Raw genomic sequence first — 13,679 nt, 5'->3', positions numbered from 1 at the left:
TGATCCCAGAGTCCTGGGATCGAGCCCCACATCAGGCTCCTCCTCTGGGAGCCTGCTTCTTCTTCTCCCACTCCCCCTGCCTGTGTTCCCTCTCTTGCTGGCTGTCTCTCTCTCTCTCTGTGCCAAATAAATAAATAAAAATCTTAAAAAAAAAAAAAAAAGAGAGAGAGAGAGAAAGAGAGAGAGAAGAGAATGAAAATCAGTAAATACAGAATTGCCACATTCGCAGAATAAAAGAGGCAATGCTTATGATCATTTCAAAAGATGCATAAGAATTAGATAAAAGTCAATATCCATTCCAGATAAAAACTCTTAGCAAACCAGGAAGGAAAAGGAGTCTACATAATCTGATATAGTTATCTACAGTAAACCTATACCAAACATCATACTTAATGGAGAAATTTTGAAAAGTTTTCCTCTGAGATGGGGAAATGAGAAAGGGATGCCTTCTTTACAACAAACAGGGTCACGCTAACATTTTAGAGTAAGACAGTGATATATTGCAAGCTTTTCAAGGCATTTATCCTGTTGGACGGGGGAGAATGGGAAACGGAAACCAACAAAGAAGCAGTTATAGAACAATCTCTCTTCATACTTCACTCATCCTTTTTTTTCTTCTTGAGGATCAGAACCAGAGAGGAAGCAACCTTTCGGATCACCAATCAGTTGATGTTGATCATTCAACTTTAGACCAAGAAGGGGCCTTGAAATATCATCTCCTATAACAACCCTGTCGATTCACAAGAAAAGAACCATGGTCCAGAGAAATTAAAGGAGTTGCCCGAGATCCTACTGCCACTTAGATGCTATTTTCCTCTCCAGTTGGTAATGGGAGTCCCTTAGGTCCACGGCAAGCGGCCCCAGGGGCAGCAGCAACCTCGTTTCCCGGGGCGAAGGCTGTGGAGTAAAGCATCACCCATGCAGAGGGAGCAGGTCCAGTGGCACAGCTTTTGCCCTGCTGACCTCACGAGCAGAATGCTGGGGCTGGTCACACTTGAATTGTGATGTCAGGGAACAAATCTGGGGGCAGTCTTCGAGGAGGGGGGGCCAACTTGACAGGGAGGTCACAAAACAGCAGCCGAAGGGAAAGGTGAGAAGGCGGTCATCAGATCCCAAGAGATGGAGAGGGTTGGGGTGGGGGCACCCGGGACTGATGGGGACCCTCCCCCCAGCTACTGAAGTGGGATCAGGGCAAGGCCCCTGTACCTGAGTGCCCAGGGGTCCTATTCTCTCCCACCACAGGGCAGCCAAGCCTCTAGCCCTCCCTGACATGCAGAAAGTTTCACGCAAGTATTGGCGCTTCCTTTCTTCTGAAGGCCCCTTTCCCTTACCTTGATGTGACTTCTTTCTGCCATCCACTTGCTTGTCTAAGATTTGTTCCAGGAGTTAGGGCTGGGACACGGAGGACACAATCCCCATGTTATAACCCCCGTGTGGGTGGACCGATGACACAGTCTCTGTACCCCGTGGACAGACAGCTGCTTCTATGGGAAGGACTGGTGTGCCCCTTAAAGGCCCCTCAGCTCCTGCCGTGGCTTCTTCTTGGCTCTGCTCTATCTTCTCAGGGCCAGTCCAGGACCACAACCCAGCCCTGCAGCCCCCTGCCCAGCCCTCAAGACCTCCCCAAACCCAGCTCCTGATGAGTAACAGCAGTCTCCGCACCTTCGAGGACCAAGTCCTCTGTCCCATTTGCCTGGAGGTGTTCCGCAACCCGGTCACCACTGCCTGTGGGCACAACTTCTGCATGACCTGCCTCCAAGGTTTCTGGGACCACCAGGCTACCGTGGGCGAGACGCTCTACTGCCCCCAGTGCCGAGAGAGCTTCCCCTCCAGACCGCGCCTCTGCAAGAATGTCATCCTGGAGGAGATGGTGACCTGCTTCACCCAGGCCAAGGGCCAGACCTTGGGATCCTCCCGGGTCCTGGCCGGGCCCAGGGACGTGCCCTGCGACTTCTGTTCTCCGCAGAAGCTCAAGTCAGTCAAGTCCTGTCTGCAGTGCATGGCCTCCCTGTGCGAGGAGCACCTGCGCAGCCACTTCGAGGACCAGGCGTTCCAGGACCACCAGCTGCTGGAGCCCGTGTGGGATCTCAAGAGCCGCCTGTGCCGCAAGCACCGCAAGCTGCGGCGGCTGTACTGCCGCACGGAAGGCTGCTGCGTGTGCGGGGCCTGTCTGCTGGAGGAGCACAAGAACCACGACACCATCCCCCTGGAGGAGGAGCGCGCCCGCAAGGAGGTGCGGCGGGGCAGGGGGCGGGTAGCCGGGACCTCACGGCGCTGAGTCTCCCTGAGTGTGAAAGTGTTTCACAAGCCCAGGCACACCTGTCCTTGGAGGGAAGTTACACAACCACCAAAGTGATGGTCACGGGGGCGGACGCGCCACAACGTGAGAAAGGGTTGGCCCACGTGGCCACCCGGGAAGCGTCCACAGCCAGGAGCTCAGGCCGGAGTGTAGACCCATTCACCACCCATTGAGCTCAGCTGACACTTTTTCCATAGCAAGACTTGGGCAACAAAGCAAGCGGTGTGTTGATTTGTAGTCTGGCTGGAGCTTCGTACTTGGGGGTGTGCCAGCCACGGTTCACGGACAGGCGCTTGGAACGGCACAGTTCTATCATCTGTTATAAACAAGAACGTGCCCGTTGCTGGAACAGGTGGAGACTGAAGGCTTCTCTGTAGAGAGACTTGGGACGCAGTGCTCCCTGGGCCTGGCAAGGGCCACCCCAGCGAGGTTATCTCCGGGGCTCTGTATCTGATATGTCCCTCCTCGACCCGCGGCCTCCTCTCAAGCCACGGAACCCTCCACAGCCCCTTTCTGTGGCCTGAAACCCTGTGCTCATCACTGTCAGGAGCAGAGAACCTGATTCCTAAGAATGGGGGGAGAGTGTCAGGGAGCCCCCAGGCCATCTGCCCTTCAGCTCTGGTCTTTCTCTCGTGCAGGCATCTTAGGAATGTAAGAGGTATGTCTCCTCTGGGCTTATAGAAGGGCTTCTCTGAGGCCACCTCTCTGAATCAGGGGCCCTCTCCTCCTCCCTCTCGGTCCCAGGTGGAGGTTCGGAAGGTCCAGGCCAATGTGGAAAACCAGATGCTGATCATCAACTCTGACAGCCAGAAGCACCGGGGGCAGGTGGCCTTTCTCTCGGTAAGGCTGCCCCCCACCCCACCCCCACCCCGGCTCAGGCTCACCACAGCGCCGTGCACCGGGCTGAGGGGCACTCTCAGGGCTTGGACGGGATGTCGTGGAGCCCGGCAGTCAGCAACAGGATGCCGAGGCAGGCTCCGGGCCATAACACTAGGGGTACCTGGCTGGGGCTCAGAGATGTCTCTCGACACACCGTCCACCCCCTGCCCCCTCCCCAGAAACTGATCCAGACAACACGTGAGGAGGTGAACACCTGCTTCTCAGAGATCATCCAGGAGGTCAAACAGCTGCAGATGAAGGTCTTGGATTTTGTGGAGAAAGAGGAGGCAGCGGCTCTGGGGAAGCTGGGCAGCTCCATCCAGCAGAGCCACAACCGGCTCCTGAAGCTGGAGGGGGACAGCATCTGGCTCCGCACCCTGCTCGCCAACAGGAGTGACCAGCAGTTTCTGCAGGTGAGGCCCCACCCCCCCCATCTCTGCCCCAGGCCCTGATCCAGCCTCCACTCCCTTTCCACCCACAGGCACACCAGATCCGCCCAGACCTAGGATTAAGTGATCAGCTTTTGGGGCTGAATTTCTTTGTCCATTCTTCGGCCGCCAGGAGGTTCCCCGTCCCAGGCCGCCGGTCCTGAGCGTACACCCACCCACCTGGCTTCTTCCTCCACCTCAGCACTCAGCCTTACCCCAACTTCCCTGCCTTCATTTCCCTGGAACAGAAGGGAGTGGACCCTGGGATTCCGGGCATCTGCCACAGCCTGTGTTTCTCCAGACTCCCCCAGGCCAGGGATGGAAGCAAGACCAGAACAATCCATACAGCCTGGAATGAAATCCCTTTTGCTTGCCCAGCCCTGGCCTGGTGCCCAGCCCGTTGCTGCTACAAGAGGGTAGCAGGCAGGGTCCCAGCAGAGGTTTGGGTGACAGCAACCTTCTCTCTGCGCGGGGCCCAGGGCTACCCAAACCCTGTGCTGGGGAACTCCTAACTCAGCACAGACCTCCTTTCTTCAGCTGGTATCACACACTCAGGAGCAGATTTCTAATTTCTAGAGCTGTTGCTCACAGTGTCCAGCCACCCCCGCCCCACACACACACCAGGAAACACTTGGCAAGGTTTTTCACTAGTGATTAAAAGCTCAAAAGAAATCCTCTTCCCATTGTTTTCTAATACACTTTGCTTAATGCACTAGGCCACAGCGGCCATGCTTTTGGCAAAGCCCTAATCTAAGACCTCACAACCAGCAGGAAGGGAGAGAGATGTCCAGGTTTGAAAACGAGCCATTTCTCCACCTGCCCCATGATTCTGGGGACCCCGGAACCCCTAGCATAAGCAGGAGCTCCTGGCACCCGCCTGGGCCCCGGCTCACGGGTGCTACTGCTGGCCGCTCCCTGCCTTCAGGAGTTCCCCAGGCTGAAGCACTTCCCCGCCTGCATGGAACCCCTGATGGGAACCAACTGTGAGGAGAAGCAGACCTTCCTCCAGTTGCCAGAGACCCTGGCAGAGCTCCGCACCCGGCTGATGGATGTGGGTCTCAGCTTCATCAATCAGCTCCTCCTGAAGGGTCAGTACCTGGCAGCCAGGGGCCACTGGAGACTCGCCTGCATTCTGGGGGTGGGACTGCCCTACAGGGCAGTGTTTGGAGTTCCAGGCACTTGCAGAGAGCTCTGCTTGCCCCTGTGCACCTTCCCCCAGGTGACGCAGCCTCCTGGAAGCCCATGCCTCTCCCCAGAAGGACGCTGGGCTGTAAGAGTGTCCTCAGCAAAGCCCCTCCATCTCCCCCAGGCATTAAGATGAACTCCTATGAGGTGCTGCCCCCTGCTGTGGACAGGAAAACACTTCTCAAGTGTGAGTCCTCAGTACTGGGCTCCAGAACGAAGGGTGGGAAAGAAAGGAGCAGGTCCCAGGGGGGCCTTGTCTTCCCCAGCCCCACCTGCATTCAGAACAGGGCTCCAGAGAGATTCCAGCTCTCGCTCGCCCTGACCTCCCACTGGTGACTGGAGACCTCAGAATGACTCAGCCTGTGACCCCAAGGCCCTGCTGGGGAGGGGAGGTCTATCCTGTCACCCCATGGCTGGGGCAAGGAGCTGCCTGCTGCCCTCCCTGGCTCTGGTGTGGCACAACCTCTGCCCTCAGCTCCGCGCCTGCCAGCGCCCCCGGGCTTTAGCCAAGCCAGCTGGGACGACACCTCCACTTCTTCCTCAGACAATCTCCCTTTTCATTTGCTGCTTCTGCAGCCCCTCTCCTGGGCCGGCTGGGGAGGCGCATCTCGGTGACTTCTCTGAGATGCTGTGGGTCTCGCTGGTGAATCCCTGAGTCCCCCCCCCCCCCCCCCCCCGCCAGGAGCCCTTGACCTTCCCTCAGTCCCCTTCAGTCTTGTGTCCTCAGCCTGTGGGGGCGCTCAGCCCGGCTCCCTTTCCCGTCCCCTCCCCGCAGGTTACTGCAACCTGAACTTTGACCCCACCACGGCCAGCGAGGAGCTGTTCCTGTTCAAGGAGACCCACTCGGTGCTGAACCTGGGCATCCTCCTGGAGCCCTTCGCCACCGGCGGCCCCTTCCCCGGCTTCAAGCAGTGGCCGCAGGTGCTGTGCTCGCGCGGCCTGTCCGAGGGCCGCCACTACTGGGAGGCCGACGTGTCCAACTCGTGGGTGTGCCTGGGCCTCACCTACCGCCGCAGCCCCCCGCTCGGCGGCCGCCCGCGCCGCAACATCGTCTACCTGCTGGGCCGCAACCCCTACTCGTGGTGCCTGGAGTGGGACTCGCTCAAGTTCTCCGTGTGGCACAACAACACGCAGACGGTGCTGCACGGCGGCTACCACCGCACGCTCGGCGTGGCGCTCGACTGCGGCGCCGGCTGCCTCTCCTTCTACGGCGTGGCGGGCGGCGTGAGCCTGCTCTACCGCTTCCTCGTCTCCTTCCTGGAGCCGCTCTACCCCGCGGTCATGGTCAGCAGCGGCGCCTCGGTCACGCTCAAGCAGCGCCCGGAGGCGGAGGCGTAGGCGGCGCCCAATAAAGCTGGACTCGAGCGCTGGCTCGGCCCGCGGGGAGGGACGCGGGGGGCGGGGGGGGCGCCGCGGGAGGTCCCGGCCCCGGGGCGGAGGGGGAGGGAGGGCGGCGAGGCGGACCCCTCCGTTCCCGCAGCCACAGAAGGGCTCTGAGCCAGGCTGGAGTTCCCCCCGGGACTGGGGACAGTCCCTCCGGAGGGCGGATTCCTGGCCCGGGTGCACAGTCTCCCCCACCGTGGCGACCACCCTCCTAAGCCCCACCAGAGGCCCCTGGCCTTGGTTGTCCAGGCTGGTCCTGGCTACACAGCAACATGTGGCCTGAGTGGGGGGGTCTTGGAACAGATGGCTTCTCTCGCTCCTCGCCCGCAAGTGACCGGGCTGAGAGCTGCCCCTGACAGGTTGGAGGGGGTTCTGTCCCAGTCGCTTCATTGGGGGCTGGGAGGTTAAGGCCAGGCACCCAGGCTGACCTCAGGCCCAAAGAAAGGCTGAGGACCCTGACCAGGTTCACAGTCTAGAGCCGATGTGGACCTGAAGCTGTCCACTCTCCACCCTCCTGTGTGTGGCTGAGCTCTGTTTTCCCCAGCCATCCGCCCACCCCACTCCGCTCTCCCAGCGTGTAGCACTGCCCCAAAGCAGTGGGGCTGCTTCCCCATCCGGGCCTCTGCCAGCCCACCTGCCCCAGGGCATGTGCGGAAGTCAGCCCGCCAGGCTGGATCCCGCCGGGTTCCTGCCTGGAGACCGCAGGAGCCTGGGGACTCAGCCCCTCTGGGGAAGCCCCCGCATTATTTCCAGCCTCAACCAGCCGCTTGTCCCTACGGTTGGCTTCTCCTGCCGAGGCTGTCAGGTTAATGATTGACTCTGAAGAGGAAACGCCACAAGTCCTGGGAGAAAACCCCTCGGGCAGTGTAGTCCAGAACCAGCCCGAACAGTGCCCGGCCCCACGGGTGTGCCTGAATTCCATCCCCACCTGGCCTGTTGGAAGAGAAACCCCAGTTTCCCATCAAGAGAGGTCATTTTGGGGCCAGGGCAGGGCCAGACCGGAATCAGGTGTAGGGGGGTACTTTCAAGGTCTCTGAGGGTGGGCCACCCTTTGGCTCCTCTGAGCAAGCTACAGCTGTGGTTTCTTGCTGACCTTCCTTTCTGGAGTCTTCACTCAGCACAAATTCCAATAAGACTTGCTCCCCTTGAGCTGTTTCCCATGCTGATAGGAATGAAATGTAAACTTTTCGCAGTGTTCAGGAGAGGTCTTTCACATCCAAATGCCTAAATCTTGGCTCCCCACCCCCGACCCCTGCAATCTTCATTCTTCCCAGGCTGAGGTCCAGAAGTGCTGAGGAGGCAAATGTGAGGTACAAGGAGACAGCAGGGGTCTGCTCTCACTAGCCACCTGGATCTCCGAGTCTTCCCCCATCTCCTTGCAAGGAGGTAGCTACCCTTGCCAGCTCCTCCTGGGTGCTGTGTGATGCTGGAACCATCCCGACACCTTCCGGCACATCTGAAATCCACATCTGAACTAATGGGGGTATTTGCTTTCCTAAACAGCTCTTCATTTGCAGTTCCTAGGCCACTAGGAATTCATAATGATAGTCCTGGGGGGTCCTCAAATGCTGTTTAGTATTTCACAAAGCCAAATGGCAAGCAGGCCTGCACATCAGGGAGGCTAGCCGGCAAACCAAGGTGTCAGCATTTTCTGCTCACGGCTCAGCATGTACCTCATGGCAGAAATATTCTAGAAGGGTCCTCCCGGGTGCAAGATCAGCCAGTGCTCTTGGATAATCAAGTCTGTGAACCCCACCCCTTCCCTTTCCCCCACTGTGGAGACACCAGGAAAGAGACTGTCCCTGGAACACGCCACCCACACACTTCTCATGCCTTCCTGTTCCTGTCTTAGCACTCAAATATTTTTTTATTGTGGATCCGAACAGGCTGTAAACTAGTCTGTCACCAAAGATTGTTTTGCTTTAAAAATGTCCGTGTTGTTCTTTACAAAAAAGATTGTGTTCCTGTATTACTTGGGTAATTTTAAAATCTTTTTTGCATTTTCTATAAAAGTAATGTTGCTTTTATTTAACAACACATGGCGTCTACTATATGCCAGCCACTGTTCACGGCAAATGAAATGTTCATGGCAAATATGAACTCACATAATCCTCACAATAACCTTATAAACAGGTATGAATTATCCCCATTGTATGGATAAGGAAACTGATAAGAGGTTAATTGACTTGTCCAAAGTCGTGAAGGTATATAATTGAGCCAGGATTCAAATCTAGACTTTTTTTAGCCATTATGCTACACCGCCTCCCCTATTCTGCATTTGCTATAGAAAACTTACAACACGCAAAAGTAATTCAAAATGCAAAAAATGATTTGTTCCCTGGCTGTATGACATTATATTCTACAAATCTGTCCTATAGCTTTGGTATGTGTGTGTGTGTTTGTTTGTTTAATCTCTACACCCAACATGGGGCTCAAACTCACGACCCCGAGATCAAGAGTTGCATGCTCTTCCGACTGAGCCAGCCAGGCACCCCTCCTATGGCTTTGTTTTGTCTTTAATTCCTTCCTTGATTCCCACTGGAGGTGGGTGGCAAGTGGCAAGCCAGCCAAAGCCACAGATATTCCTTCCTGCATGTTACTCCCAAGTTTGGCCCAAACTCAGAAGGGTCAAGGTAGGGGCCAAAGGATGCTGGCAGCAGCCATGGTTTCCACCCAGCTCATCATGCCGTCCCATAGTGGGGGGAGAACAGAAGCAGGACCAGGTGGCAGGAACCTAGGGAAGAAGCCTGAACCCTGCCCTCTCACAAGGGATGGTATGCTCAGGCTGGGGATAAAAGGGAGAGGATGTTGGGGCGCCTGGGTGGCACAGCGGTTAAGCGTCTGCCTTCAGCTCAGGGCGTGATCCCAGCGTTCTGGGATCGAGTCCCACATCAGGCTCCTCCGTTATGAGCCTGCTTCTTCCTCTCCCACTCCCCCTGCTTGTGTTCCCTCTCTCGCTGGCTGTCTCTGTCAAATAAATAAAATCTTTAAAAAAAAAAAAAAGGGAGAGGATGTTTGTGGGAGCCTCGGGCAGAGTATGCCTGGCATATGGTGGGTACCCAGTGGCTGGCAGGAACATCCCACCCAAGAGAGCATAAGCTCAACTCTGCACTTTTCCTGTGAGGAGGGCCCCTGGTGGTACATGGACCAGGTCCCACCAGCTAAGGGGAGGTGGGCTATCTCCAGCCTGCCCTGTTGGCTCAGTCCCACCCCGACTCTACCCTCCTTGGGGTGGCTCCTTGGCACAAACCTCAGTCTCCTGTAGCTCTCATGGGCTTCATTACTAGCCCTTACACTACCCTACCTTCCAGAAGGTCTTCCCTCCTGGCCTTTGCTCATGCTGTCCCTGCTGCCTGGAGCACTCTTCCACCGTTGCCCCCTCAAGTCCTACCTGTCACTTGTCATGTACTCCCATGTGGTCCTTAAGAGCACTAACATGCTCTGTGTTCCAAGAAGCCAGTCTTGAAACACCCCCAAACCAAGTGGGGTCCCCTCCTCTCTGCTGCCATAACACTCTCTGCATGCATCCCTCCTAGCAACCACTTGTTTCACATGAGAATTCTCCATCGGTTGCAGGGGCAGGCTGGATATTTCATGTCTCCAGTGCTTAACGCATGCCTGCCAGAGAGCAGGTGCCTAATAAATGTTGACCCGAGGACTGAAGGAAATTTTCCAGAGGTTGGAGGGTGGGGGCCACCCAGATCCTTTCCTGGGTTAGGTCAGGCTGGGTGTGAGTGGCCTGGCACAGCTGCCCAATGACTTCCTTCTCCTCCCTTTGCCATCCTTTTGCTAAGTTAAGTCTGCACATGCCCCGCATCCAGGTGGGAGCAAAGGACCTTCCTATTCTTCCATTTGCTTCCATTTTCGACCTCCCCTTTAGTGTGAAGACTCTTGGAGACCAAGGATCCTCCAGGAGGTGTGCAAAGGGAGAAACACATACCTCTCTCAGCTTCTGTTTCCTGATCTGCAAAACAGCATGGATAGGGATACCGTTCATATATGCTAAAGGTTATATGATTCCCAGTGCTTCTCAAACCAGGCAGCTGGGAAGCGTACATTTGGGACAAGGCCAGGATTAGGATGAAACAAGTGAGGCATTCACCTCAGGCACAAAATTTAAGAAAGGGCTCCAAGGGGCACCTGGGTGGCTCAGTCGGTAAAGCGTCTGCCTTGGGCTCAGGTCATGATCCTAGAGTCCTGGGGTTGAGCCCCACATCGAGCTCCCTGCTTAGTGGGGAATCTGCTTCTCCCTCTCCCTCTGCTCCTCCCCTGGCTCATGCTCTCTCTCTCACTCTCTCTCTCTCAAATAAATAAGATATTTTAAAAAGAAGGGTACTAAATGAGAAAAATATGCAGCCAAGAATACTTTATCCAGCTAGGCTGTCATTGAAAATAGGAGGAGTGATAGAAAGTCTCCAGGACAAACAGAAACTAAAAGAATTTGCGATCACCAAACCAGCCCTACAAGAAATATTGAAAGGGGTCCTCTAAGCAAAGAGAGAGCCCAAAAGCGACATAGACCAGAAAGGAACAGAGACAATATACAGTAACAGTCACCTTACAGGCAATACAATGGCACTAAATTCGTATCTTTCAATAGTTACCCTGAATGTAAATGGGCTAAATGCCCCAATCAAAAGACACAGGGTATCAGATTGGATAAAAAAGCAAGATCCATTGATATGCTGTCAGCAAGAGATTCATTTTAGACCCAAAGACACCTCCAGATTTAAAGTGAGGGGATGGAAAACCATTTATCATGCTAATGGACATCAAAAGAAAGCTGGGTGGCAATTCTTATATCAGACTAATTAGATTTTAAACCAAAGACTGTAATAAGAGATGAGGAAGGACACTATATCATACTTACAGGGTCTATCCAACAAGAAGATCTAACAATTGTAAATATTTATGCCCCTAGCAGGGGAGAAGCCAATTATATAAGCAAATTAATAACAAAATCAAAGAAACACATCGACAATAATACAATAAAGGTAGGGGATTTTAACAGCCCCCTCACTGAAATGGACAGATCATCTAAGCAAAAGATCAACAAGGAAATAAGGGCTTTAAATGACACTCTGGACCAGATGGACTTCACAGATATATTCAGAACATTCCATCCCAAAGCAATAGAACACACATTCTTCTCTAGTGCACATGGAACATTCTCCAGAATAGATCACATCCTGGGTCACGAATCAGGTCTCAACTGGTACCAAAAGATTGGGATCATTCCCTGCATATTTTTGGACCACAGTGCTTTGAAACTCGAACTCAATCACAAGAAGAAAGTTGGAAAGAACTAAAATACATGGAGGCTAAAGAGCATCCTACTAAAAAATGAATGGGTCAACCAGGAAATTAAGGAAGAATTTTAAAAATGCATGGAAACAAATGAAAATGAAAACACATCCGTTCAAAATCTTTGGGATGCAGCAAATGTGGTCCAAAGAGGGAAGTATATAGCCTTTCTCAAGAAATAAGAAGCCATTCTCAAGAAACAAGAAAGGTCTCAAATAGACAACCTAATCCTACATGTAAAGGAGCTTGAGGAAGACAGCAAATAAAGCCTAAAACCAACAGGAGAAGAGAAATAATAAAGATCAGAGCAGAAAGCAATGAAATAGAAATCAAAAGAACAGTAGAACAGATCAATGAAACTAGGAGCTGGTCCTTTGAAAGAATTAATAAGATTGATAAACCCCTGGCCAGACTTATCAAAAAGAAAAGATGAAAGACCCAAATTGATAAAATCATGAATGAAAGAGGAAAGATCACAACCAACACGGAAGAGATACAAACAATTATAAGAACGTATTAGGAGCAACTATATGCCAACAAATTAGACAATCTGGAAGAAATGGATGCTTTCCTAGTGACTATAAAATACCAAAACTGAACCAGGAAGAAATAGAAAACCTGAACAGACCCATAACCAGCAAGGAAATTGAAGCAGTCATCAAAAGTCTACCAACAAACAAGAGTCCACGGTTGGATGGCTTCCCAGGGGAATTCTACCAAACATTTAAAGAAGAATTAATACCTATTCTTCTAAAACTGTTTCAAAAAATAGAAATGGAAGGAAAACTTCCAAACTCATTTTATGAGGCCAGCATTACCTTGATCCCAAAACCAGACAAAGACCCCACCAAAAAAGGAGAATTACAGACCAATATCCCTGATGAACATGGATGCAAAAATTCTCACCAAAATACTAGCCAATAGGATCCAACAGTATATTAAAAGTATTATTCACCATGATCAAGTGGGATTTATTCCTGGCCTGCAAGTTTGGTTCAACATCAGCAATCAATCAATGTGATACACTACAGTAATAAAAGAAAGGACAAGAACCATATGATCCTCTCAATAGATGCAGAAAAAGCATTTGACAAAGTACAGCATCCTTTCCTGATTAAAACTCTTCACAGTGTAGGGATAGAGGTTACATACCTCAGTGTCATAAAAATCATCTCTGAAAAAGCCACAACGAATAGCATTCTCAATGGGGAAAAACTGAGAGCTTTTCCCCTAAGGTCAGGAATGCGGCAGGGATGTCCACTATCACCCTGCTGTTCAACATAGTACTAGAAGTCCTCAGCAATCAGACAACAAAAAGAAATAAAAGGCATCCGAATCAGCAAAGAAGAAGTCAAACTCTCACTCTTTGCAGATGATATGAAACTTTATGTGAAAAACCCAAAAGACTCCACCCCAAAACTGCCAGAACTCATACAGGAATTCAGTAAAATGGCAGGATATAAAATCAATGCTCAGAAATCAGTTACATTTCTATACACCACCAACGAGAGAGAAGAAAGAGAAATTAAGGAGTCGATCCCATTTACAATTACACCCAAAATCACAAGATACCTAGGAATAAATCTAACCAAAGAGGCAAAGGATGTGCCTCTGAAAACTATAGAATAGTCATGACATAAATTGAGGAAGACACAAAGAAAGGGAAAAACGTTTCATGCTCATGGATTGGAAGAACAAATATTGTTACAATGTCTATGCTACCTAGAACAATCTACACATTTAATACCATCCCTATCAAAGCACCATCAACTTTTTTCACAGAAATGGAACAAATAATCCTAAAATTTGTATGGAACCAGAAAAGACCCCGAATAGCCACAGGAATGTTGAAAAAGAAAACCAAGGCTGGTGGCATCACAATTCTGGACTTCAAGCTCTATTACAAAGCTGTAATCATCAAGACAGTATGGTACTGACACAGAAACAGACACATAGATCAGTGGAACAGAATAGAGAACTCAGAAATGGACTCTCAATTCTATAGTCAACTAATCTTTGACAAAGCAGGAAAGAATATCCAATGGAAGAAAGACAGTCTCTTCAACAAACAGTGTTGGGGAAATTGGACAGCCACATGCAGAAGAATGAAACTGGACCATTTTCTTACATCATACACAAAAACAGACTCAAAATGGATGAAATACCTAAATGTGAGACAGGAATCCATCAAAATCCTGGAG

General features: G+C 52.0%; 1 protein-coding gene across 1 annotated transcript; it reads left to right on the top strand.

The window, feature by feature from the left end:
• The first annotated feature begins 1,486 nt into the window (after positions 1-1,486).
• Positions 1,487-6,167, top strand: LOC123803184 (E3 ubiquitin-protein ligase TRIM65-like). Its single transcript, XM_087854717.1, has 6 exons — positions 1,487-2,233; positions 3,044-3,139; positions 3,358-3,591; positions 4,532-4,694; positions 4,826-4,978; positions 5,567-6,167. The coding sequence occupies exons 1-6, from the start codon at positions 1,487-1,489 to the stop codon at positions 6,127-6,129; spliced, it is 1,956 nt and encodes a 651-aa protein (XP_087710843.1). The 3' UTR covers positions 6,130-6,167.
• Positions 6,168-13,679: the final 7,512 nt, after the last annotated feature.

Source organism: Ursus americanus, chromosome 23, assembly GCF_024610735.1.
Source record: "Ursus americanus isolate L20-20 chromosome 23, mUrsAme1.1.p, whole genome shotgun sequence".
Classification (NCBI taxonomy): Eukaryota; Metazoa; Chordata; class Mammalia; order Carnivora; family Ursidae; genus Ursus; species Ursus americanus.
The sequence above is the reverse complement of the archived record's forward strand: the minus strand, read 5'-3'. Positions and strand labels throughout refer to the sequence as shown.